Source organism: Gopherus flavomarginatus, chromosome 8 (genome assembly GCF_025201925.1).
Source record: "Gopherus flavomarginatus isolate rGopFla2 chromosome 8, rGopFla2.mat.asm, whole genome shotgun sequence".
NCBI lineage: Eukaryota > Metazoa > Chordata > Testudines > Testudinidae > Gopherus > Gopherus flavomarginatus.
The window spans coordinates 26402383-26428351 of NC_066624.1; the positions used below are offsets into that span (position 1 = coordinate 26402383).

Genomic DNA, 25969 nt, shown 5'->3' on the forward strand with positions numbered 1-25969 from the left:
TCCTACCTGGTGCTGTACCATACCCCTTGCCTGTGTCACACCTGCTATTCAGCACTACTGCGTGTCCTGTGCTGAGTCCTACCCTACACCACTCCCTTTGGCCAGAACCTTGGTGCCATACTGCCAGTAAGGCCAGCCTGAAGTGTTGTTTTTCCCTAGCATTAGCTAGAGTTGTCCATCTGCAGCAGAACTGAGTGGCAGGTGAGAAACTAGCAGATACAAGGTGTGGATCACAGCTCTGACTTGGAGCAGCAGATGACACATGTTGGTGCCCCCTAGGCTGCAGCCTTCCAGGGTTCTGGGGCACCAAACAACGCCATCAGCTTCTGTCCCTGAGCCAGTGAAGTTTGGACACACGTGGAGCTGACAGGCAGGCCATGTCAGAGTCTCTGGCCTGTGGCACATTCTGCACAGGAGATATTTCCCTGGCCTGTGAGCACCAGGGTGCAGGGGTTGATACCGGACGCAGTGTGGCATTTGATACAGCCTGCATCACTGGACCCATGTCACTAGGTTCCACCAGGAGCTTGGCAGGGCACAAAGAGCCAAGCCAGCATTTCCTCACCATTTTTTGTACTGGCTATGGCAGTATATAGGAGCTGTACGACTGCCATAAGTGGCCTCTGAGCAACCCCTGCTGTACAGCGCAATCAGAGTCAGCAGAGCCGGTGCTAACGCAGCCCCCAGCACCCCCAGCCGTCCATGTGTTAGAGCAGCAGGGCTGTGGCTGCTGCATTCCCACACTGTGGTATTCACAGCTGGCAGAAAAGCCTACAAGCCATTGACAGCTAGGTACAAGTTAGAGCAGCCCCCTCAGGAACTGTTCTAACCTGTGCTGGCGGCTGCGTCAGCTCCCTGCACCTTACACGGTTTTCTCCTCCTCCATGGTCCCCATGCTAAGCTCAGCTCCAGTGCTGCTGAACTGGGCCCGGCAGCCCTGAGTGCCCTCCCACTTATCCCCACCCGCCAGCAGAACTCCAGGGCGGGAGGGGGGGGAGTGCTCAGAGGAGTTACTCCTGATTCACACCAGTGCCAGTGAGGCCTGACCTCTCCCAGGGTTAGTCCTGGAACAAAGACTAGTGCTGCCACCTACAGGCAAGTCTGAGGAGAGTGCCTTGGAATGGGTATCTGGGGCAGGTGTAGCCAGCAACACTGCCAACCACCCTGCATGTTTCAGCCATGATATCGCACACCGAAGTCGGCCAGGCTGACGCACAAACAAACCCACATCCGGCTGACATGGCATTGAGTAGGGGCTTGACTAGATGCTCAAACAAAACCCAAATATTTGCTCAATGTCCACCCTGAAGCTCAGTGTTAAACAATACACAGCGGCTTGTGTGACCTAGGCCCATCTCTGTGCATGGGCAGGGCAGAGCTGGACTGCTCAGATATTAAGAAACAGATTGCTCCATGCTGGGAACAGGAAAGAACCTGTTGTGACAGAAAGCACCAGCAGCAACATTGCAAATGGAACCAGTGTTTCCTCCCAGAAAGCAAAGTCACCGCAGCAGAGGGTGGGGGCATGTACATCACATATCCACACAAGCTCCTCCAGGACAGCCTTCTACAGTGTGTGTGACACAGACTCACAAGCACCTCTCCCCACCATGTTTGTCACCCGCCAACACGTGGCTCTGATTAGGAAAGGTTTGAGTGTTGTTGCTTGCGTTGGAGGGGCATAGGCAGAGCTCTGTGGGAAGACCAGGACTACTAGCAGGAGGGCTGCAGGTCAGGGCTGGGATGGATGTGTTGCTAGAGCTAGCTAGAGGAAAAAGCTTCAACCAGCCTTGTTCATAATGTGCCTGGTTCTAGCCAGCACTATCACCCTCTTCCTGCCTCAAGCACCAACTTCATCCTGTCACCACAGGGTCAGAGAAACCAGAAAGTGGCCTAGATGTGGAACTTCCTCGCAGCTTTGGGGTTTTATTGTTAATTGAAACAGAAAGTGCATCTCATGAGAAACCAGCAATATGGAGCCTATTAAAAACTCCATGTGGCAACTGCAGCTAAACACAGTGTGATTGAAGGCACATGACAGGAGGCTGTGGGGTCCTCTGCAAACACCTAGCTGCCATCTAAGGGACAGAGCAAGCAGCCTTGTTCTCCCACAGAGGGACCAGGTCTCTGCCCCCAAGGGTGGCTGGACTCTGAGAAACAGTTGCCCATACATAATAAGTGCATTAGACTAGAGTGTTCTCCCCTGTGACGCACTTGGAGTCCTCATGAGGCTGCAGTGCTGGGGCTCTCTCCTCCATGTGATGTTTCACAGTTCAGTTCAGACCTTAGAGAAATCAAGCCCTTGTGACCAAGCTACAGCCCACATCTAGTGCTCCAGCACCTGCATGGGCAGAGACAGGGAGAGGTGCCCAGCCAGCCCAGATTGTAGTGTCACCACCCACATCAGCTGTATCAGACTCAACAAGGAAAGTCTCAGCTCCAGTGCGATGCAGCCACATGGACTGTTGTTCCCATCTCCCCGGCTCAGAGTGTATCATGCCTCTATGCTGGGTGGAAGTGGAACAGGGCTTAGCAGTAGGATCCATGCCCACCAGAGGTGAAGCCAGGCCCTTTCTGTCGCTCAAACAGGGAAGGATGAAAAGTTAGTGCTGGAGTCTCAGTAGCTGCTGGGGCTCCCCTGTTACGTTCTGGCTATTCTGAATTCCCAGTCACCCCTCCATGGAACCCGGCTAGACAGTCTGGGGTTGTGGCTAGTTTCACCACAAGGCTAAACGTCTTTTTGGGTCCAGGCCTTTGGCAGAGCCTCAGCCAGATGCCCAGGGCATTTCTGCAGCTACTGCCAGGGGAAATTATGCACGATGACATCAGAGTGACAGTGAAGGTTGCAAAGGAAGGCAGAAAGGGGGATATTTCCAATCCAGAGGCTTAGGCCAGTTACCCCAGATCTTGGCCCTATTGCAGGGACAGAACACCTTCAGCAGCGCTCCAACCCCCTGTACCAGGAAGCTGTCCAGAGGAGATTAGAAGGGCACAGAGGAGTCTGAATGCCGGATTCACTATGGGTTTGGTTTCAGACTGAGTCCCTGCTGCAGGCTCCTGGGGCTGCTTTCGTGTAGCTTGGCTTGGATGAGTTTCCGATGAGTGGGGCTCAGCACACCAGCGTCCAGCAGGTCCTGGTCAGTGATATTTCTAGACAAGGGAGAGAAGGAGAGCAACTGAGGGAGAAGCCAGCAATGCAGCACAAGGCAGGGAGGAAGGGGACTCAACCACCTAAGACTATTGGACATGGAAGGACTATGGGACTCCAGAGGTCATCTCCCCCTAGTCTCTGTCCTGCGCTCTGCATCCAGGGTTCAGCTAGGAACCTCAATTCTCCTCCTGCCCCAGAGCTCTTGCCAGGATGTCTGTGGAGCACACCAGCTGGACTGTCATACTCCAGTAAGGCACAGTGGTACACATGAGCCAATGAGCCCTCACACACCACTATCCTTATGATACCTGAAGAACTCCAGATCATCCCAGCCATTTTCATACAGCCCCGCCTCATACTGTTCCAGGCCCAAGCGACTCAGCCACATGCCAATGCTCCGGGGGTGATCACCACTGCCAAAGGGCCACTAGGAAAGAAGAACCAGGATATGGCCCAACAGCGTCACGCCAGGGGACTACAACACAACGACTCTAGCCCTAGCTCTGCTGAGTCTCCTGAATCCAGTCCTGTGCTATCCCTGCTCATCCCCCATCACAGCTCTGCTGAGCTGCCTCCCTTGTGACCTGCAGCATCCTGCTGTTCCAGCCCCAGGCCTCCCCTGAGCCAGACTGACTGTGATACCCAGTGTGGACAAGGGAACTAGGATGGGAGACCCCAAGTTCGCTGATGCCCAACCTACACATTTACACATGGGTCTCCAGAGACTTGTGCATTAACACTCTCCCTATGCCTGGAGCTCCTACAAGGCCAACACGAAGCCCTCACCAGGCATCATGTCTCCCTGGCACATGAGCCAGCTGGTGCTTTGCAATGTGAGTTGCCCAGGACATACCTCTCCGGCACGGTTGAGTCGGCGAGTGTCCCGCTGGGACCTTGCCCCCTCCCAGCAGCTCTGCGGTGGTGGCTCCAGTGCGCTGCGGGTGTGGCGCAGCAGGTTCTTCCGGCTCTCTGGCTGGCTGGGGCCCAGGCAGCTTCCTCTCTGGGGGGGCTCTGTGTCCACATCACTGAGGCACCAGGCCATGTGCAGGGCTGTGAGGGAACAATCACCTGACATCTGCGGATCTCTCGTCAGAATGGCTGACTTGGGCCTCTTGTGCCTCCCAATCTTGGAGAGGCTGAGCTGGTGCCCACAGGAGGTGGTCTCAGACACAGGGTAGTGGGGGCTTCTCTGTAGCTGTTCCTTGGAGGAGGAGGAGGCGGCTCGTGCTCCTGTCAGGCTCTGCAGCCTGCGGCATGGAGAATGGCCTGGGTGCCTGTCAGCCTGCATGTCACTGGCCGGACTGTAAGGAGATTCAGACAGGCTGGGACACTGTGCCCAGGTATTGGGGACCCCCTCAAATATGAAATAGGCTGGATTGGTGTAACTGCTGGCTGCATCCGGGAGACTGAGGGGCCGGCTCCTGAAACACACAACAGTCGAGTGGGTGTTTTTGCCCAGAAAGATAACGCCAAGAGATAGATAATCCCAGCACTCTGGGACAAATCCATCCCCAGTTCCTGGCAGACAAACTGGCCGACATCCCGAACACCGTGACAGAGAGACAACCATGGCACTCTGGGGCAGATGGACCGACAATCCTAGAAGACAGACAGACAAGCAGATGCTTCACCCACTCAGAGTGAGCCTTCATTCAGAAACCAAACCAAACAAAACAACTCCCATCACGAGCCCTGGACTGGCAGCACCAAGTGTCCTAGCAAGTTAATGGCCAAACATGCTGGCAGTTACCTGACGGCGCGCAGAGCTGGCTTGGAGAGGGTTGGGCAGTCGGACTCTGTCTCGTCGGTCTCAAAGCTGATCCACTCTACACAATACAAAAACTGTAGAGGTTAATGGGAATGCTGCAGAGTGTTTCTACTGAACTGTTAGCCTGGATGGCGGGAACTCCCAGCTGCTCCAGTCCCAGCCTCTCCCAGCTGGGAGCTCTAGAGGGAAGGGGGCATGAGGAATGGCAGCAGGGGAACTCCCACTTATTCCCAGCCTGGCCTGGCCTGGTGCCTCCTGGGGCAGAAGAAATGGCTGCAGGGGAGCTCCCCCCATCTACTCTGGGTTTTACCTGGTCCCCAAGCAGGGAACTGAAGCCCATATCTCTGAAGCAGCAGCGGTTCAGTGGCATGGCTGTATTACCATAGAGCCTCTCGCGTGTGCTCCGCCTGTCCTTGGGGACTCGGACCTTCATCCAGCCACGCATGGAGCCTGTTTCTTCACCCCGGTGGAAGAGGAAGGTCTCAAACTGCTGGGCCAGGCTGCCAATCATAGATCTCATGGCAATGCAGCATTCACCTGCCCAGAGAGCACAGCATCACCTCAGAGGACGGGGCACCCCACAGTCACACAGGCACCCACCGACAGCAGCTAGCATCCTCCTCCTCCCACTCACATGTTGCCATGGAAAAGTACTAGGGCCAGGGACTGGCGGACGCCACACCACAATGTGACACCCACCAGGAGCATGGAGTTGCTCATATACACACAGCTAGTGTCCATGGCGGGGTGGGGATAGCCTGTCCTGCCAAAACCCCAGATGTGCTTCTAGTTTCCCAGTAGCTTGGAGAAACCATTTTCTCCTGAGGGAGACAGGAGTCAGTCTCTGGTCACCACATTCAGGCTACAGCACATGTCTTCAGTGAGGCATGAGCCTCTCCTTCCTGGGCCTGCTCTGGTGGTCAGGGCCCTGCACTATCTACAGGCCCTCAGGTCCTCCCTCTGAGTCCCAGGGGCAGCAGGGGCTGAAGGACAGTGCCCTGCACTGCTGTGAGGAGACCTTGCTGCTGCCCCTGGGTCTAGTCTCTTGCTCCCTGGTTCAGGAGCGGGCAGGTGAAGCCACAGGGGAACCTGGACCCTTCACTAAGGTAGGTGCTCACTCTGATCCCTCAGGTCTCCTGCTCTGGGCTGCTCCAGGACACAGGGAGTCCTGTAGGAATCACTTTAACCCTCTGTAGGGTTCATGTGCCATCCTGGCCACTCCCTAACACTCCCCCTTTCAAGAGGAGGTGCTGGACACACACCATATGACTCGCAACTGTCCATGCCCTTGATGCTGAGGAGCAGATGCTGGTCCAGCAGGTACTCCAGGTCTGACAGGATTGGGCTCAGCTGCACAGGGAGAGAAAACAACTCTCAGAAGGCTAGCAAACCGCCAATCCAGCCACACAGCCATGGGGCCTGAGCGCTGGGCTTAGGTACAGAGACATCACACTGACCCCACTGTCCTATAGTACAAGAGATAAAGCCCCAGTGCTCACCACTGAGTTCGCTCTGTGGCAAAAGAACTTGCTCAGGAGATCAGCCAGGGAAAGGGAGCACCCGGGAGTCAGGGCAGAGGGAGAGGGATGAGTATGAAGGGGAACAGGGGATGGGGGTGTGCTTCAGAGCTAGTGGCATGGGAAGTCAGGGCCAGGGAAGGGTGGAGGAGCCAGGGAGTCTAAAAAAGTCTACAGGCTGTCACTCCTTATAGTCTGCCTATGTCCTTCTCACCTGCCTTCTCATTGTTGTGCCAGCCTCTGCCCATGCACACACTCACCAGCCTGCACTCCCCCCCCCCCCGACCCACAGCCCCCTGTGCTTACCACTGGCAGCTGTTTAGCTGACCAGCTGAGTTTGAGGAAGCCCGGGATTTCACTGCTCTGGGAGCTGTTCTCCCCACTCCGCTGAGACTCTGGCAAGAAATTGAGAGAGAGAATTACAAGAGCAAAGCTGTATCCTGCTGCAACCTACCCACCCCTCTCTCCACCTGGGTACCGCCCTCCCTCCTCTTCCCTGCCAGCTCCAACCTCTCCTAGGTACCAACCACATTGCCAGGGGGAAGGCGGGTGGACTCAACCCAGGACAAATTCCTGTTGTTTGTCATTGAGATAGAGCTGCCAGCCTCATTGCCCCCCAAAAAAGAATCCCAATACATGAACAGACTGCACGGAGATCACATCACCCACTGCTGAAATGCAGCCATCTCTGAGCTGAGATGTAGCAGCTGCTTATACCACACACAGCAACAGTGCACAACCATTTAGGACAGAAGAGGCCCAATCCTAGTAAAACTAGAGGTTGTCACAATCTAACCCAAGTGTGACACCAGCGGTACACCTCAATCCTTACACAAAATGTCCTGGGATATGTAATGAGCACAAAAGGCCAGAAGCTTGGCTTTCCATCTCACTTGAAAAACAGCACCTCATGCAGCACGGCAGCCTGGACCCTGAGGTCAGGACTGATTCTGGGGACAGCACCCCCTTCTAAGGAGCCCTCTGCAGCACAGAACCCCTTAGCACTGCACTGGGGCATTGGGGTCAGCACTGACTTGGTCTGGAAAGTCACCTGTGCTGCTCCCTGCAGCACTAGGTTTTCCTTGCTGGTCTCCCTTCCAGGTGCTGGACGGACTTGGCATGTGGCCAGTAGACACGCCCAGGCTGCTCTCACCTTCCAGGCAGTAGGAATGGAACTCAATGTAGCACTTGCTGCGGCTGGCTGTTTTCACAATCACCTCAATGCTGTCCCACTCGATGCAGGCCAGGGACTCAGTGCTGGAGCCAGGAGCTGCCAGCACAGAATGGCCAATCAGTGTATGCTGAAGGGGCCCCACCCTGTCCCCAGATCTGACCCCTCAGATGGGCTGTTCCCGTGCTGGCTGATATGACCCCTTGAGGACCTGGGCAGGGTGTCAGATTGCTACTACCCCAGTCTTAGCTCAGGTCTGTCTGTGGGGTCATCAAAATGAGTTCCCTGGACCCTACTCCCCAGGCAAAGACTGACCTGTTCATCTCCCCACTAACAATGCTAACCAGCACTGCTGGCTGGTAGCCCTGTGGCGACATGTGTTGGCCCTGAGAACACTGCAGTTTGGAAGGGATGGCAGAACCTACTCAGCACACACGGGGCTAGGACTGCAGCACTCCTGCCCTAGATCCACCAGGGGAGTAGGCCCTCCCCACCCTGCCCAGTGGCCCACGGAGGACAGCCTCCTTACCTTTCCTAGGCACAAACTGAGACGTCACTCCCACCTCAAACGTGGCAAAGACGGGCGAGTGGTCACTGGTCACAATGTCATCAGTGCAGCCTGAAACATCGAAGAGGGAGCCACGTCTGCCACAGAAACACACTGTTCCGTGCACCTGTCCCAGGCTGTGCCTTGGAGGTGCAGGCTAATGGCCTTTGTGCTCCCAGATAGCCCCCAGGGCTCTTCACTCACCATACGAGTTACAGAGCACGTGAGTCTCAGGGCGTGACTTCCATAGGATGCGATCACACCACGAGGGAACGTTGATCCTCACCTGCAACCAAGAGCAAAGAAGCTTTAGGTGCATGACTGAGCCTGGTTTGAGCTGCCTGGATTTCCCTGCAGCCTCCCACACTCCCAGCACATCTCCCCTCCCAGCTGAACTAGGGAGGTTACCATCCTGTTCATTCCCAAGGGCAGGGTACTGATCATCCCAGTGTCACTGAAGGTGTGGGGTCCCCGCTGATCACTGTTCAGGGACAGCACAGATCACAGTGCGAGAGAGGAAGGGAGTGTAGGGTGAGGCAGTGTGGGCTGAACACAGGGCTGGGAGCCAGGATCTCTCAAGCCCTAACTCCAGCCCTGCCATTGCCTCACTCTAGACTTCCTTGGTCCAGCTATTCCCTCGTGGCCACAGGCAGCCAGCACAAGCCAAAAGAGCTTCAGAGACCCAGCCTGAGAATAGGGGTGGCTCAAAGCCACTGTGTCTTCATCCCTACCCTGAGTGCAACTTAGCTGGAAAACAGAATCGAGCCTGCTGGCCCAGTCCTATTCCCTCTCGCAGCCAGGTAGGGCCATAGAGCACCTCACCTGGGACAGTCCCACATGGGAGCCCTGGCCAGATCCCAGCCCCTTCCTCTTGGGGCCAGACACTCACCCCTGTGGTTTTGAACTTCTGCCAAACATAGTTGTCTCGGGAGCCCCGTTCGTATCGGTATGTGGGGGGGAAGGAGATGTCTTCCTCACCTGGAAATGGAGCAAACAGGAAGACATGGAGGCGAGACCGCGCCAGACACCCACAGTCCAGGGCAGGAAGACACGGCCCGCAGAGCCAATGGCAGGGCCAGAGAAACCCAGCCAGATTATTCTATCAGACTAGAAAGACCTACTTGTCCTCTACTGACACACACAGATCTACCATTTCCTCCCAGCCCTGAACTTCATCCCTGCTCTTGCTCTGCCAAAGCACTTCCACCCTGGCCTGTAGCCCCTCTGCTGTCCAGCCCAGGGCCTCTCCTCAGCACAGTGAACTGTGCACAAACATCCCCTGGGGACTAAGCTGAGCCAACTATCTCACTGAGCTTACCACCTGAGGCTGGGTTTCTTTTGTGTATATAAAGGTTTCTAGCACATTTAGACACTATGTAGCACAGCCCTGGCTGGGAGGTGACACTAGACTGTTTATGGCTGGGGTAGGGGACAGAGTGATGGTTTGGATGGGTGAATCTGTGGAGTCTGGGTGTGGAGGGTGTAGCAAAGCTCATTGGCCTGTAGCTGTTATCTGCATCATGGCAGGTGTTAAACCCCAAAAACAGGGCAAAGCCCCATCCTGGCTTTGCTGTATCTGCTGCTGTTGGAGACCTAGGGGCTCCTATCTCTCCTGCACATTTTGGCAGCAGCTGTAGAGCTTGTCCTGCCTTAAACATTGTTGAACTGTGAGTGCTGGAGGTGGCTGGCAATGGGGGCATGGTATACAGGAGCCTTCCTGGGGGGGAGGCAGCAGACAGTCAGTGCTCTGGGAGGGCAGTGTGGGCTCCCCATCTGTCCCCATCACACTCACTAAATCGCAGGAACACCTTGTTCTTCTCCCGCTCCAGGGTGAGCTGGTCCACAGCCAGCAGGGCCTCAAACTCCTTTTTGTTCACATGAGCTAAGATGTCCTGAGAGGGAAGAGGGAAAGGTCCATAAGCACTAGGGTTTGCAGGGCTTTTCTGTACCCTTCCCCCTGCACAGGATCCCACCACAGGAGTCCTCAGAGAAGACAAGGAGCTCCATATTCACAGTCCACACCCATCCCCTGCATGCCTTTGGGGTTGGGCTGGGAGGAGGGACCTGCCCCAAGAGTGTTCCCACAGGTGGCCTGTTCTCAAGAGCAGCTGTGTGGAGCTCAGCAGCAACACAGGGCACAAATGGGACCAGAGTCCTACCTGGACCTCCATATCAAGGCGATAATTGAGGTCTCCAAACCAGAAGAGGTGGGTGAAGCGCAGGGTGAGGTCAAAGCTGCTGAGTCTCTTGTCACCCAGGACCAGAGAGCGCAGAATATCACTGTAGTTCTGGTTCCGTCTGCACCAATGATGAGGGTCGCACAAGGCAGAGAAAATCAGGGAGATCCCCCAGGACTCCATTGCCCTGCAAATCTGCAGGACCCCACCTGCCCCCACCAACCCTGAACCCCACCTGCCTCCACAAATCCCCCCAGCATCCCATTGCCCCACAAATCAACCTGGGACCCATCTCACCCTGACACCTACCTGCCCCCACAAGGCCCCCTCTCCCTGTCCTCACCCATTCCCAGCCCCCACTTTCCAATTTGACAGTGATCAAAGTGACACCAACCCTAGCCCATTCAAGCCATTCCCCAGCCCTGCAGTAGGCTGGACAGAGTCCCAGCCCTGCACACATCTACCCCAGCCAACTGGAAGAGTGCAGTCATTGGGTGAGCATGTCCAGCCCAGTATCTAGGCTGTCTGGCCATGGCGGGGAAGCTGAGATGAAGGTTGACTGTGGCTGAGGCAGAGGAAAGGCCAAGTGGCTAATCAATGCAAGAGGTGATGCACTTGCTATGGGGCAGCTGTGCTGGCATTCCCAGCCCCCTGAGGGTCTCATGCAGGCACAGGGGTCAGGAAGCAGCCCCCCAATCACCTGTGTGTCTTCTCGCTCCCTGAGGCCAGGTGGCAGTTCACAAATCCAAATGATGTGCCGTTGAAAAGGAAGGAGACGCCCACAGCCCCTTTGTTACCTGAGGAAACACACGAGGCCTGGTCAGCCCTCAGACCTGCATGTTCCCCTTGCCAGGGGCTCCTCACAGGACCTGGCTGTGCCCATATGCTCTGATCCCCACTGGGACCTGAGACCGCCTCACCCCCTGGTATGGCACCCAGAGCACTCCCCTCTGCCCCAGATACAAAGTACTCCCCAGCTCCTCTCCCCCTGATCCATATACAGAACCCAGACCATTCCCCTGCGCTTTCCCAGATATGGCCCTGGAACATGTCCTCCTCCCACCCCAACATGGCTCTACAAGCACTCCCCTGCCCCATATTGTTCGCCTCTCCTCTCCTGCCACTCCAGCCCCCAGATGCCCTTCCTGTTCTGCTGCACCTAGTGTGTTTGCAATTCCTGTTTTCACACTTGACGTGTTCACATGGCTGATCCGGCGTTCATGCTCTGGTTTCACCAGCACCACAACCTTGATGCTCCAGAGGCACTGTAAGGCAACCTGCAACGAGATTGGGGAAGGAGTGAGACCACCCAAAGCAGAGTAGGGGAATGAAAACACACTGTCCTCTTCTGGAAATCACGCTGCAATAGGCAACCCTCCAGTAGCTGGGCCAGGCATCCCTGAAGTCTTGTGTACAAATACCACCTCCCTAGGCCCAACGTCAAGTTTGGATTTGCAGCATTTGCTGAGTCTGGCCTGGACAAGACTCCATTAGCTTGCTCCTGGGCTGTGGGCAAGACCTGCCTGAACTCAGTCTATGGGGAGATTTCTCAGGCCTGCTTCAGCTCTCTGGGCATGACCGTGGCCATCCACGCCACAAGGTCCTGGCTGCAGAGGCCACAGCCTGAAAAATGGCACCACACAGATGAGAGAACGTGTCCTGCCTAGGCAGGCACCAAGAAGGATGCCTAAGAGAGAATTCAATTCAACTGGAGAAATGGGGAGAGAGGGAGAGAGAACCCAGGCCGTGAGATAGAGAGAACAGGACACAGGTGAGAGGATGATCTTGGCTTCCCCATTTCCCACTGGAAGCATCTGTGGGTCCCTGAACTGTTCTCCAATCCTTCAGCCAACAGGTGGAAAGGGGGATGGTGAAGGAAGCAGAAAGGTGGAGTGAAACAAGCCACCAAAGTGTCTGAGCACCAGGTCCCAACAACAGGCTCCATTTGGGGAGGGCATATTTCTTGCTTGTCAAGGGCTCTGGTGGTGTGTTGGATCCCTCTGGCTTTATCTTAGGCAATTGGTTATGGGTGTAACAGCCCAAGGACAATTTGTTGCTGAGTGATCTACTTCCAATAATAGTTGGATGAAGGATAGGCTCTTAACTGAGTGAGTGCTGGCAGGCACCACTCCTTACAAAGCCAGAGAGGTAAGGTAAGGGGAGCCAACAGGGACAGGGGATACTAGAGGACATGGGCACTGTCTCTCCCTCAGGGTTGCATGAATGGGGTGGCCTGGGCCCATACCACTCGGAAATCTATGGACATCAAGGTCTTCAGGGAGGCTCGCAGGAACTCCACCCATTCACGGTCCCCCAGCGAGTTCTCCTGGGTGCCAATAACATAGATGTCATGTGGGATGCCAGCTGTGGTCTCATCCTGAATCCGTCCCAACCCCCTTGATGTCAGCCATGAAGCCATGGACCTGGGGGGTGGAGCACTGCCTGGGGGAAAAGGAGAGATGGGATCAAATTGCTACATTTCATTGCCTCCCCTCCCTTGCACCATCCCAAGCACATTGGTGGAATATCAAGTCCATAAATTGGAACCACGCTGGATGAAGTGAGATTTGGTTATCTCTCATTCTGTGCCAGGCCCTGGGGGGGTCTAATAAGTCCCCTGTCAAGGATGGAAAGTACTATGGCAGCTCTTGAGTCCAGCCAAGAGACAGCTTGTTTATGAGGTTCACTGACATTTCCCACCACTACTGACCATATATCAGCAGCTCTATTTACTCAACAAAAATACCAGGTGTGGCAGGTGCATCATGATATTGACCCAAGCCCAGGTAAAGCCTGAGGATGAGGGCTTCTCCAACCTTCTCACCCCACCAGGACTCAACAAAGATCTCAGAACTCCTGGGCATAGCTCCCTTTGGAAATCTGCAGAGATTTCAACTCCAGAACTGTCCCTGGACAAGAACCCATGGTCACACTGGAGGTCTCTGAGCTGTCCCTACTCCTTACCCATGTTCCACGTCCCAACATACACAGAAATGAGGTCTGGCTCATCCAGGTTGGAATGCTGGATCTTCATGAGCTGCAGCAGTTGGCAAAAGGCCTCTCGCTTCTGCAAGAGATGAACACGACTGTCTGCTTGGGTCCTGACACAGAGTTCAAGAGAACATGGCGCCCAAGCTGAGCCACAGGCCTGTCCCCACAGAGCTGCAGACTGATCTTGGCCAATGTTAACTACCAGTCTTCAGTGCAGGACTCATCTGTATCACTCTAGAGCATCGCTAAAGCCTCATAGTGGTAGACAATCCTGCTTTTAGCTGTAATCCCCATGTCTAGTGATGATCAATGGATGTAACTGTCCTACGACCCACTTCTTAGGAGAAGAGCACAGGAGGAAGGTCCTCCAGGACCACAGTCAAGCTCACATGGCCATCATGGAAAGAGGCAAGGAGAATAAAATTTGACAGTGGTTGGGCTGCTGGTGCGGCAAGACCACTGTCAGTCATGCTATCCAGTATTGTCTCATTGTGTCCTAGTTCTCCCCTATCTGTCTGTTCACATCCACCTGTCATCTCCTGTCTTAACTTACTGTGAACTCTTTGGCGCAGGGACTGTCTTTTCATGTTATGTGGTACAGTGCCTAGTACACTGGGGTTTGGGCCCACTATAATAATAAACCTCAGGGACCCCAAATCTCCAGGCTCCTGCCAGCTAATGAGTAGAGGGAGAGGAGGCCCCAGCAGCTCCAGCAGAAAGCAATGGAGCACACTGCAGCCTCCCAGGCCAAGCCTCCTTGCTGAATAGTTCAGAGTCTAGGATTAGTCTGTGATTAGCTCTCTTCAGTGCACCTCCCAGAATAGTATCTAGGTCAGGGGTCTCAAACACACGGCGGCCCTCAGGGCTATTTCCTGTGGCCCGCCAAGCATCTCGCTCCCACGCCCACCCCCCCAGCCTGCCTCCAGGCCAGGGGTGGGCAAACTACAGCCGCAGGATTGCTCCCCTCGAGCCCCATGCTGCTCCCTGAAGCGACGGGAGGAGGGGGGAGAAGCAGAGGGCTCTGTCCATGTGTTGCCTTGGCTTCCCAGCACAGGGCCCCAGCAGCTCCCATTGGCCGGGAACGGGGAGCCGTGGCCAATGGGAGCTTCAGGGGAGGTATCTGGAGGCAGGCAAGCAGCGTGTGGAGCCCTGCATCCCCCCCTCACCCAGGGGCCGCAGGGACATGGTTCCAGCTACTTCCCAGGGTGGAGCAGGGCCAGGGCTGGCAGCCTGCCCTGGCCCCGGTGTGCGCTGCTACCACCTTGGAGCCCGAAGCCCTCCTGCACCCTGCCCCGCAACTCCCTGCCCTGAGCCCCCTGCCTGCACCTCAACCCCCTGCCCTAAGCCCCGTGCTGCACCCCACACCCCAACCTTGTGCCCTGAGCCCCCTGCTGCATCCCACACCCCTTCTGCACCCTGAGCCCCCTGTCTGCACCCCAACCCCCTGCTGCACCTCAACTCCCTGCTCTGAGCCCCCACCACACCCCTCATGCACCCTCTGGGGGCAGGGAGGGGGCAGAGTTGAGGTGAGGACTTCAGGAAAGGGGTTGGAATGGGGGCAGGGAAGGGGTAGGAAGAGGCAGGGCCTCATGGAAGGGGTGGAGTGGGGGCAGAGCAGGAGGCACCAAGGGGGAGGGTGTCAGTGACGCAGCCCTTGGGCCAATGACCTAGCCCTTACGTAGCCCTTGTGGTCATCTGAGTTTGAGACCCCTGATCTAGGTGATGCATATAAGTGCCATGGTAATCAGCGACCTGTAAACACACAGGGCAAAGTGAATAGACAGGTATTCCGGATACTGGCCCCTCTTTACTGGATACCAATAAGCTAAGGGCCAGCTCTGCTGACTCACACCAGAGATGGAAAGCAGTGGTGCCCGAGAGGTCTCTCCCATACCAGCAGAGGGCAGTGCTGCACAGCCACATGAGCACCTGGCTCGGAAGACGGGCTGAAGCCCGTTGTTCCCCTCTCTGGTTTCATGGTGATGTTCCACCTCCTGGGTGCTGAGGGGAAGCCCTCACCCACCTTTTCAATGATCCTTTGCAGTACCCTGCATCCATGTGTCACTCAGAGAGCTTGCTCTCAGGCCCCTGCGCTTCCCACGCCAACATCCCCTCATTGCCCACATACAGCAGAGCATAAGTGGGTTTCCTAACAGCCAATTCTCAGAGGCCAGGCAAAGAGAGCCAGGATGCCAGCCCACATACAGGGCTAGTCTGCACCAGGGGGAAATACTGCCCCATGGTCTGAGGCCTGGCCCTAGTCTTTTGCTCCAGTGAAGCTGGCGGGAGCCTAGGCCTGGGGAGGACCCCTTACCCGTGCGTTCTGGAAGATGAAGTCTTTGGTCAGGCTTCTGTGCTGGTCTCTGTCATACACCAGCCTCACTTTGCTCTGCATGCTCTGGTATTTAATCAGCTGCAAGACTGAAGACAGCCACACCAGCGACAGTGAGACACGGAACAGCACAACCCCCAAAAGCACGGCGGATAAACCCCTAAGGAAGGGCACTGCTGCTGCCTCTCAGCATAACACAGAGGGGTGTGGCTATGGCTGCCCCTCACTCCTGTAGGATATCATACTGCAGGAAGGCAGCCAGCACTGAGCTCACCAAGCAGGGCTCCTGTGTGCATCCAGCAGGCTCTGGTTTATCCCTCCCGTCCTTGAGATAACTGTTCAGCAGATTACCCTGGGTGAAGGTGCCCATCACCCTGGCTTCAGCCAGGAAGCCTAGTGGTGGCCATGTTCCATTTGTGCACCACAGAGTATTCTTGACCTCTCACTGCTGCTTCTCCCAGGGGTCTACTTCCACAATGGGCCAATTACTCAACAACCTTCCAAGGCCTACGGCCAAGTCAATGGACTGAAGGGGTTTCCCCTACTTTTGTCCTGAGAGATGGTCTCCTCTGGAGAGCTGCAGCCCCTCTTTGTGATGGCCATTGTCCCAGACTCCACATCCACTGTAAGGGAGGCCCTCTGTGTTTTGCCCACTTTCACCTGCAGCACAAGGAACTAGGTTATTGAGGCAGGTGCAACTAGGTTGGGTGCAGCTGAGGGCAGGAGCAGGGAATGTATGCCCCTTTATCTCTGTAGCTCCCTGGAGTATACCATTGGGCCGGGGCCTATCCCTCCCCTGGAGGGACACTGCTCACATGGCGCCTCGCTGAGCTCACTAGGCAAATGCTGTAGCTGCTTCACACCTGTGTCTGAACCCCAATGCAATGTGGCAGGTATAAACCAGCTCTTCTCACGCTAGCTTCCACTGTCCATTGGAGAATAGGAGAAGGGCAGCCCCACAGACTTCCAGCCCCTCCCCCTAGATTGGCTTTCTCATCTGCCTGAAGGGGAAATCACACCCCATGTTGTCTCTCCCACAGTCCCACTGCCCACCTGGCCCACAAGCTACAGGCCCCACATTATGTAGGGCCCAAGTTGATCATACCCACCCTAGTCTCTGCCTGTGCTGGGAAAGGCCCCATCAAAGCCCCTGAAGGGAGCAGTGCAGCGGAGCTCGCCACACCTAGGTGCCTCTCTCACCTCAAAGTTCTGCACAGCCATGGGCTTGGCGGCAGGGGGGTGTGCCACAGCCACACTGGGAAGAGCCAGTTTGTGCTTGGTCACTGTCTCCTGCAGTGTCTTCAGCACCTGCAGAGAAAGAGTCAGAGACAGGCAGGTGTTGAGAGACACAAACAGAGAGACCAGCTGCACAAGGGAGAGGGTTCAAATCCAGATGCTTTGCCAGCAGGCGAACTAGGGTCTAGTGGGAGCAGGAGATTCTAACATGTTGCTGGCTGCAGGGCATGGCTGGGCCTTCCTGCTAAGCACAACAAGTGACAGCGGGAACTTTGGAATTAGATCCTGACGAGGTACCACCTGCTATTTGCTCTGTGTCTGCACAGATTAAAGTGAAGGCAACGCCACCTACTAGTCAGAGGGGGAGACTAGAGCCCTGGGTTCTGTTCCTGGCCCTGCCACTGATTTGCTTGCAATCAGTCACCTCCTCTTTTGGGGCCTAAACTTACCCATCAGCTATTGGCACTATCTGGCATGTTTTGACTAGGCAGTGCTGGAGCCATCAGTGTGAAGAAGCCAGGCAACAGTCAGCAGAATGTGCTCCCTCCTGCCCAGTGCTCCAATCACACAGGGAGGGGACAAGGTGAACAGCTCATGTTTAAGAGAGCCATACACAGACTCTGTCAGCTTTGCCATGGAGGCATCCAGAGTAATGGCTTGGCTACAAATCACAATGCCCTCCTCTAGGAAGGAGGCAATGACACAGATCTGTCCCTCATGGCTCTCCCGTAGGAGTTGCAATGTCACACTGCTTGTGATAGACACCTCAGGGATCTCAGCATAAGTGAGCAGGAATTGGGAACCAGGTGACCCAGTGGGCCAGAACAAAGAGCATGGAGGCCCAGGGGCAGAGGTTGGTTTGTGAAAGTGTTAAATTGGTAATGTGTCTTGTGAGTAAGGTGGAGGGGGCTGATTGGCTAGAACCTGTTAGGGGTGGGACTAAGGAACTATAAAGCATGCTCCAGGTGGAAGGAATTCCCTTCCCTCCAATTTAATGAGAGGCTAGTACCCTTCCTGTCTGGGAGCTCAACCTAGTAGAAACTTGCTCTATCTGGGAGTTTTAATTTATCCTAGGAGTTTGCTCAAGTTTAAGGAGCTTATTCTTGTCTGGAGAGCTAGGGGACATTAGTAAAGGTTGCAGTTAGTAGCTCTTCTACCCTTCATGGGGGAATTTATAACAGGGTATTTCTTCAGAGGTTTTTGCTGTAATTCTTGTAATTTAAGTTTACCTCTTCTGGGATCTTCAATTCTAAACCTCCCCATATTTAATGGAATTCTAACTTCTGCTCTCTTTGCCTTCCTTTTGTAGCTTTATCATTGACAAATGCATTGTTCATGTGCCATGGTTGCAGGCTGGCAAACTTGTAACCCTGGACTTGTTTGCAGAGTAATGGTCCCAAGCCCTAGCAACGTGTGCTGAGATTATAAACTCACTAGGTACCTTTTTCTCTAGAGAGGAGAGCAGGTGGTTGACAGTGGAGATCTTGCTGAGGAGCAGTTCAAGGTCTGGATCGCTGGCCAAGAGACCCTGAACAGAAAGAGAGACAAATTCTGATACCTGGTGCTCTTAAAGCAGCAATGATAGATTAAACTGTAGTAGATATGTCCAGAAACCTTGACCAGTTTCCAGGGTCATTTCAATACCTATGGAGAGTAGAGCTGCATGAATAACTGTGTTTTTTTCCCCTCCAAGTTTGGTAGCTAAACTGAAAAATCTGGAAAAAATCATTGAGCCAAAACTGAATTTTTTTTCTTATTAAAACACAAAAACATGTTGCTTAGGTCGGTCAAAGCATTTTGGAGGTTGACGTGAATTGAGATTTTTTTAAAAAACATTTTGACATTTCTGAAACTGTTAATTTTAGGTATTCTCAGCCTAAATTATTTGCTGAATTTCTGAATAGTTTTGGTGCCCCACAAATGCATTTTTCAGAAAATTTACTATTTGCCAAACTGAAAAAAAAAAAAGGCTCTCTAATGTATGGTGACCAGATAGCAATTGTGAAAAATTGGGATGGGGGTGAGGGGTCATAGGCTATATAGGAAAAAGCCCCAAATATTGGGACTGTCCCTATAAAATTGGGACATCTGGTCACCCTACTGTAATGGTTATTAACTACACTTTGGGTCACTAGCAAAGAGTTGGGAAGGTCTGGAGACACTTCTCTATGGAACTAAAACATACACAGTTTAGCACAATTAGCACCTCTGTGCATAGGTCTGTACAGGGAGCTGTGGAGCAGGACTAAGGCGCACAGGCAGAGCAGTGAGGGCAGGCTGGGGCTGGAACAGCATGAGGGGCTTTGGCTCAGGACATAGGTCTCCACTCCCAGGCAGATCTTAGAATCATAGAATATTAGGGCTGGAAGAGACCTCAGGAGGTCATCTAGTCCAACCACCTGCTCAAAGTAGGACCAACATCAACTAAATCATCCAAGCCAGGGCTTTGTCAAGCTGGACCTTAAAAACCTCTAAGGATGGAGATTCCACCACCTTCCTAGGTAACCGATTCTAGTGTTTCATCACCCTCCTGGTGAAATAGTGTTTCCAATATCCAACCTAGACCTCCCCCACCGCTTCTTGTTCTGTCATCTGCCACCACTGAGAACAGCCTAGCTCCATCCTCTTTGGAACCCCACTTCAGGTAGTTGAAGGCTGCTATCAAATCCCCCCTCACTCTTCTCTTCTGCAGACTAAATAACCCCAGTTCCCTCAGCCTCTCCTCGTAAGTCATGTGCCCCAGCCCCCTAATCATTTTAGTTGCCCTCCACTGGACTCTCTCCAATTTGTCCACATGCCATCCCTTCTGTAGTGAGGGGACCAAAATTGGACCCAATACTCCAGATGTGGCCTCAGCAGTGCTGAATAAAGGAGAATAATCACTTCCCTCAATCTGCTAGCAATACTCCTACTAATACAGCCCAATGTGCCATTGGCCTTCTTGGCAATAAGGGCACACTGCTGATTCATATCCAGCTTCTCGTCCACTGTAATCTCCAAGTCCTTTTTTGCAGAACTGCTGCTTAGCCAGTCGGTCCCCAGCCTGTAGCAGTGCATGGGATTCTTCCTTCCTAAGTGCAGGACTCTGCACTTGTCCTTGTTGAGCCTCATCAACACGCTCTGGGTCAGTCCAACTGAGGTGTCCCAGACCAGATCCCTGACCTGTCCCACCACTGAAGTATTCTTCCTCTCCCAGGTCCCTGCTTTGCAATTTTCAGCCTTCACTGTAGCATCTAGCCTGCTGCATCTGAACTCCCTCTGGATTTGAGCTCTAGCGCTTGGTTCATGAACATAGGCAGCTGGCTGGGCCTCGCTCCAGGAAAGGAGCATGGTGCCCTCTATGGGTGCAGATATGCAGGAAAACCAAACCCAAACAATGAAATCCCCCATGACCAACTTCCCCCTCAAGGCCAGCCTCAGGGGCAGAGACATGCTGTCGCCTACAGTGAGGCTCCCTGCCTTGGGCCAGCACTTTGGGGATGGGGAGGGCTCACCTGCTCTCTTATGGGGCTCCGAGGGGAAGCTGGAGGGTCAAACACTTTGGCCAGAGTCTCTAAACCAGCCAGCGTGAAGTCAATCTCACTGCAGAGAGAAGAGCAGTGAGTGGGGAAGCTCTGTGTGATCCAAGGAGCCAGTCACCAGAACACCCCTGCTGGTCCTATCCCAGGTCCTGATAAGCCACCAGTCACACCCGTTCAGAGAAGCTGGGCTGGGGGCAGCAATCCCTCTGTCTTACTGGTGGGGGCTGCCATCAGGTGGTGCCACCTGACACCACAGTGCTAGGAGCAGGTCCTTCCCACCAGAGAGTTCAGCAAACCAGAGACACTTTCAGTGCTGGAGGAGTCTAAGCAGGGTTGGGCCTAAGACTCCACAAAGCTCTGCGAAGTGGGTGTGCTTTGCAGTGACTTGCTAACACAACTGCTGTTTAGGCACTTGAATTTGAAGGATGCAGCCACTGAGGGAGAGGGATAATTGGGAGGGAGGGGAAAGGTGCTGTAATTAGGGCTGAGACCAAGCAAAGGGAACAGCATGAGACCATCTGGGTGAAGATTTCTCAGCTTGTGGATGAGCTCAGCAAACCACACTCCCCCAGCATCCACACAAGAAGAAATTCACACAGGGGTTTTGTGGAGGCCAGTGACTTCCACGTGCTCTGGATGCAGGAAATGGCCTGGCTTCCTAGCAAAGGCCTTGTTCAAGCTACCTCCTCGCAGAAGGACTTTCTTCTGCCTCATTAGCTGCAGGACACAGAGTCAAAGTAAAAGGGCAAAACAGCAGGTGCTATCTGTACCCAGCACAAACAAGACCCCCTAGGGGAAGGTATTCAAAGCAGCAGATGCCAATTTTACCCAGCAGAGAACAGCCTGCCAGCGTTTAAAGTAGCAGACAGCATCTGTACCCAGCACAGATGAGATGCCCAGAGGAAGGACTGTGAGGGCCGGATATGAGACAGATGTCCTGTCTCTAGAGAAACCTGACATCCTGTCTCTAGAGAACAGATAGGAAAGAACAATCCAGCCCTAGGACCTCATGGGGCTTTTCTGCCTCTGACTTAGGATGAGTCTATCCCCAGCCTAATTCCTTTCCCTCCATTGCTCACCTGTGCAGCCCACGGCAGGCGGTCACTAAGGCTGTGCTCAGGTGTCTCAGCTGCAGGTTCCCATTCCTCAGGGCCTCCAGGTCAAGCTGTAAATGGTGGCTGAGGTACTCGGCCATGAATCCCATGAAATCGCTGGCCGGGCTGCAACAGGTGGGGATGTGTGAGTGTGTGAGTGAATTTCTTTTTGAGAGCTCCAGCTGCCTGCCCCGCATTGTGCTGATGCAGGTATTGCCCCTGGCACCACGATGGGGAAAGTCAGCGGATATTGCAGACTTCAGGGAAAAGACAGGGCTGGCTGGCAGTCACCCCGAGCTCTCCAATCTCACTCTCACCATGTGGGGTTGGGCAAGAAGGGGTGTTCTAGTGCCACCTGTGGGCAAAGGCAGGTGCTAGAGGTACAGCCCCCATTGTGTCCTTTAATCAAGCTGTACAATTCCCCCCCTCACTGCTGTGGCCTTGCTCTTCCCAATGGGACAGTTTCCACTCTCCATAGCAGGAAGGGAAGCTCTCCTCACACGTGCACTGGTAACTCACTCCAGCAGCCTCTGGACATCCCAAAATATAGGGCTTGCTACCTGCTCTGTGACAGGTGTGGAGGTGCCAGGCAGTACCTGCTGTGAACCTGCTCCTGCAGCCTCAGCTGCAGCTGCTGAGATATCTGGGCCTTGTTTGGCTGAGCACTAACCCACCCACTGGTGCTGCCCATGATGTTCCCACTGTGAGGCACCAGGCTTGGAGGGTGGCTGGCTCTGCCATCTTCACCATCTGCAAACAGAAAGGCACAGCATCTTAAGAGAGAAAAGTAACCAGCTTCCCCTCCCCCAAGCCCACTCCTGATCTCCTCATTGCTGGGTTAAGGGGGTGAGGGATGAGTTGAATGTTACACCCCATTTAAGCCATGACCCCCCAGGCACAATTAGGTGCTGTGGAGACTATAATTCACTCTCTTGGGGAGCTGCATGGCTGATCTGCAACCTCCACATCCCCCCATTTCATTTCCTTCCCTAGCCCATGGATTCATCCAGCCCCCCAAATGTTCCCCTCACCACATGCGCACCCCTCAGTCCCTCCAGACTCACCAGAGTCCTCATCCACTGACTCTCTTGCTCTGTTCACAGGATAGAGCAGTGGGATCACCAGGCCATTGTTGGGCTGCTGGTAGGCCCCTATTAGATCAGTCAGGGTGCGGAAGCATTTGGCCTGGATGCCCTGTATGGTCTAAGGGAAGAAGAAGAATGGCTGTTGTTCTGGCAGATCCCACCCCAGACTCTGGATACCCACGGCATCCTGCAGCCAGCCCAGGAAGGATTAGGATTAGGAACATGATACAATATCTCTCTGTTGGGTGCAGCTAATGAGCCTGACTCGGCTCAGGGTACAATGGAAGACTGTTTCCATCCCAAGGAACTTACGCTCCACAAGACCCAGGGGAGCTGGGGGTGGGGGGTGCTCACTTAGAATATTAAACAGCCTTAGATTTCTCTCCTCTGCCCTGACATCGTGCTGGGAGGGAGGGAGTTTGCCTAACGTAGGTCATTGTTCATGGGATCTGTCTTTAGGAGAGATTTGAGTGAGGAGAGAATGGGGGCCGTGGGACAAGGAGATCATTGCACACACAAGGGAGCAACCTGGCAGCCATCAGAAAGATGGGAACAGGAGGAATACCCAAAGGGTCATGGAGGCTGCTGCCATTGGCACAAGTAAGGGAGAACTGGGGACATGCCAAGAGCCAAGGTCTGATCTGAGTGGGAGGACCCATGCAGGGCTGTAAAAAGGAACACATCTGGGATGGGATGTGATCACTGTTTTCTGAGAGTTGTCACCCAGTCTCACACAGCAGTTTAGGACAGGAAGTGAACAAGAATCCTGTATCCAGCTGAAACTGAAGGTGGGTCAGAAAGGAAATGGGGAGGAGTAGATTTCTCTCTAGAGCCACCCCAGTTATGACAGTAACATATAATGCAGGCAAGCAACATCAGCATGGAGCGGCCAGTGAGCTGCGTTCCCAGGCTGTCACTGAGCGCCAGGCCATACCAGAGATGAGTGTGAGGCTGTGATGCACTGTGTCTGTGCAAAGGAAACACATCCTGTGGGCTCTGAGTGCTGCAGGTGTCTTATGCTGAAAGGAAACCACAGTGCTAGCTTGTGGCTCCCAGCAGGAAGGGAGGCACATATACCCCCTTGTCCCATCCCCAGATGCGGCCAGTGCTGTGTTCCTCCCATTTGCACCTGCAGAGTAGAGGGTAGAGGCAGGACCTTTCCACATCTGCTTCCTGTGCAAACCCCAAATCACGCAGCCAACAGGGGATCTCCACACCTAAAGGCCATGGAGAGAGGTGCCTTAAACATATCCAAAAGACAGAGATTCAAGGGACAGCAATACTAGTGATTGGGGCATCTCTGCTACAGCTACCTCCTTCCCACCTGCAGCCAGTGGACCCCACTCCACCAACCTGCACAGATAGCAGCCCCTCCTCATCGGGCAGGATCCTATAGGTGTGCACGTGTCTCTGGAATCTAGGAGGAAACAGAACAAGGTAGCAACACCAGATTTCCACCCTTGTGGGTCTAACAGTCAGGGGGGGCCAGTGATGGTGGGAAGAGCCTTTAGCTCATTAGGAAGGCAGGGAGGGATCACAGCAGGACCCATGAGCTCAGCTATATCTGGATGAATCTGGATACCAGTTCTCAGGGAAATGAGGGACAATAATACTCCCATTCTCCCAGCTTCTGTCTTGTCTGGGGAGCTTGTGATCTCCCTGAGGCAGGGACTATCTCTCACCATGTGTATGTGAGTGCAGTCCCTACCTCAACAGGGACTCTGAGTGTTGCCACAACACAAATACATCATAAGTTTCTGTCCCATTTGGGAACAGCAGCCAACAATCCCCAGCACTGTGATAAAGGGTCCAGTTGGCTCTCAGAGCATTACCCATAATTAGTACCTGGGACAAAGGGGCCAGAGAAATTAAGCTTCTAACCCTGGAAATAAAATTATCACCATAGGCTGTAAGCTGTAGTAACTGCCCCCAACACAGACCACACAACAGGGAGCCCCATTGATGGACGTATGCCCTGCCCCCATTGAAGCCTGAAGCTAACTGGCTTGTTGCCTGGATAAACATCCTTGTTTGGCCAAAGTATCCCCCCACAAGGCCATTGCAGCTGGATACTGGTTCTGACTCGGCCTCACTCCTGGTTTGTGGAGGGAGGGTTTGAGTGACACATTTCCCTCTCTCCTTCTCAAGTGACAGGCCAAGCACAAAAGGACTTTACGGGCAAAGTTTTCAGAAGAGGCCACTGATCACAGATGCTTCCAATTCTGGGTCTCAGCTGAAGTACAGTGGGCCTGATTTTTCAGAGGCACTTAGTCCCTGCAGCTCCATTTGGCATCAGCAGAAGCCATAGATGCTCATGCACAAGCTGTCTTAATTTGGGTATCCAAAATCTGAGCCACCTAAATTAGCTGCCGTTGCTGAAAATAACGAGGAGTCCTTGTGGCACCTTAGAGACTAACAAATGTATTTGGGCATAAGCTTTTGTGGAGTAGAACCCGCTTCATCAGATGATGAGTGGAGTGGAAAATACAGCAGCAGGTATTTATATATATATATATATATATACATAGAACATGAAAAGATGGGAGCTGCCTTACCAAGTCGGGGGTCAGTCTAATGAGACAATTCTATTAACAGTAGAATACTACAAGAGGACAACATCACTTTTGTAGTGGTAAGGGGGGTGGCCCATTTCAAACAGTTGACAAGAAGGTGTGAGTAACCGTAAGTGTGAGTAACAGTAGTAAGCTCTAAGATACAACCGCATTTGCACCAATCCCTCAGACAGAGACAAACATCTACAGCAGTAGTTCTCAAACTTTTGTACTGGTGACCCCTTTCACATAAGAAGCCTCTGAGTGCGACTCCCCCTTATAAATTATAAACACTTTTTTATATATTTAACACCATTATAAATGCTGGATGCAAAGCAGGGTTTGGGTTGGAGGCTGACAGCTCACAACTCCCCATGTAATAACCTTGTGAAACCCCCAGTTTGAGAACCCCTGACCTACAGGATCTCCATCAAGTGTTCTTAAAACTACAATACCCACCTGGTGAAGTTAAGAAACAGACTGACAGAGTCAAATGGGTACCCAGAAGTCACCTACTACAAGACAGGCCCAACAAAGAAGTAACAAAATGCCACTAGCCGTCACCTACAGCCCCCAACTAAAACTTCTCCAGTGCATCATCAAGGATCTACAACCCATCCTGAAGGACAATCTCTCATTCTCACAGACCTTGGGAGACAGACCAGTCCTTGCTTACAGGCAGCCCCCCAACCTGAAGCAAATACTCACCAGCAACTATACACCACACAACAAAAACACTAACCCAGGAACCAAACCCTGCAACAAACCCCAATGCCAACTCTGTCTACGTATCTATTCAAGGGACACCATCATAGGACCTAACCACA

At 53.7% G+C, this 25969-nt stretch overlaps 1 protein-coding gene across 5 annotated transcripts in view; it reads right to left on the reverse strand.

Annotated features, from left to right (window-relative positions):
- Nucleotides 1-1911: 1911 nt before the first annotated feature.
- The window catches only part of LOC127056858 (phosphatidylinositol 3,4,5-trisphosphate 5-phosphatase 2-like), a 29255-nt gene continuing 5197 nt past the window's right edge, over nucleotides 1912-25969 (reverse strand). For 2 of the 5 annotated variants that reach the window (XM_050965174.1, XM_050965175.1), the window contains exons 3-28: nucleotides 23944-24007; nucleotides 22570-22708; nucleotides 22102-22255; nucleotides 21491-21631; nucleotides 20385-20472; nucleotides 18332-18418; nucleotides 16855-16962; nucleotides 16200-16314; nucleotides 15637-15743; nucleotides 13296-13398; nucleotides 12577-12773; nucleotides 11491-11608; nucleotides 11032-11128; nucleotides 10314-10452; nucleotides 9947-10046; nucleotides 9044-9132; nucleotides 8359-8440; nucleotides 8137-8226; nucleotides 7590-7706; nucleotides 6743-6831; nucleotides 6182-6269; nucleotides 5301-5456; nucleotides 4902-4977; nucleotides 4005-4572; nucleotides 3460-3578; nucleotides 1912-3150 (exon numbers count right to left, since the gene is read on the reverse strand). In XM_050965174.1, the coding sequence (XP_050821131.1) occupies nucleotides 3018-3150; nucleotides 3460-3578; nucleotides 4005-4572; nucleotides 4902-4977; nucleotides 5301-5456; nucleotides 6182-6269; nucleotides 6743-6831; nucleotides 7590-7706; nucleotides 8137-8226; nucleotides 8359-8440; nucleotides 9044-9132; nucleotides 9947-10046; nucleotides 10314-10452; nucleotides 11032-11128; nucleotides 11491-11608; nucleotides 12577-12773; nucleotides 13296-13398; nucleotides 15637-15743; nucleotides 16200-16314; nucleotides 16855-16962; nucleotides 18332-18418; nucleotides 20385-20472; nucleotides 21491-21631; nucleotides 22102-22255; nucleotides 22570-22708; nucleotides 23944-24007 (3364 nt within the window). In that variant the 3' untranslated portion in view covers nucleotides 1912-3017. The remainder of the gene's footprint in view (nucleotides 3151-3459; nucleotides 3579-4004; nucleotides 4573-4901; nucleotides 4978-5300; nucleotides 5457-6181; nucleotides 6270-6742; nucleotides 6832-7589; nucleotides 7707-8136; nucleotides 8227-8358; nucleotides 8441-9043; nucleotides 9133-9946; nucleotides 10047-10313; nucleotides 10453-11031; nucleotides 11129-11490; nucleotides 11609-12576; nucleotides 12774-13295; nucleotides 13399-15636; nucleotides 15744-16199; nucleotides 16315-16854; nucleotides 16963-18331; nucleotides 18419-20384; nucleotides 20473-21490; nucleotides 21632-22101; nucleotides 22256-22569; nucleotides 22709-23943; nucleotides 24008-25969) is intronic. The other 3 variants (XM_050965176.1, XM_050965177.1, XM_050965178.1) reach the window with 3 other exon arrangements.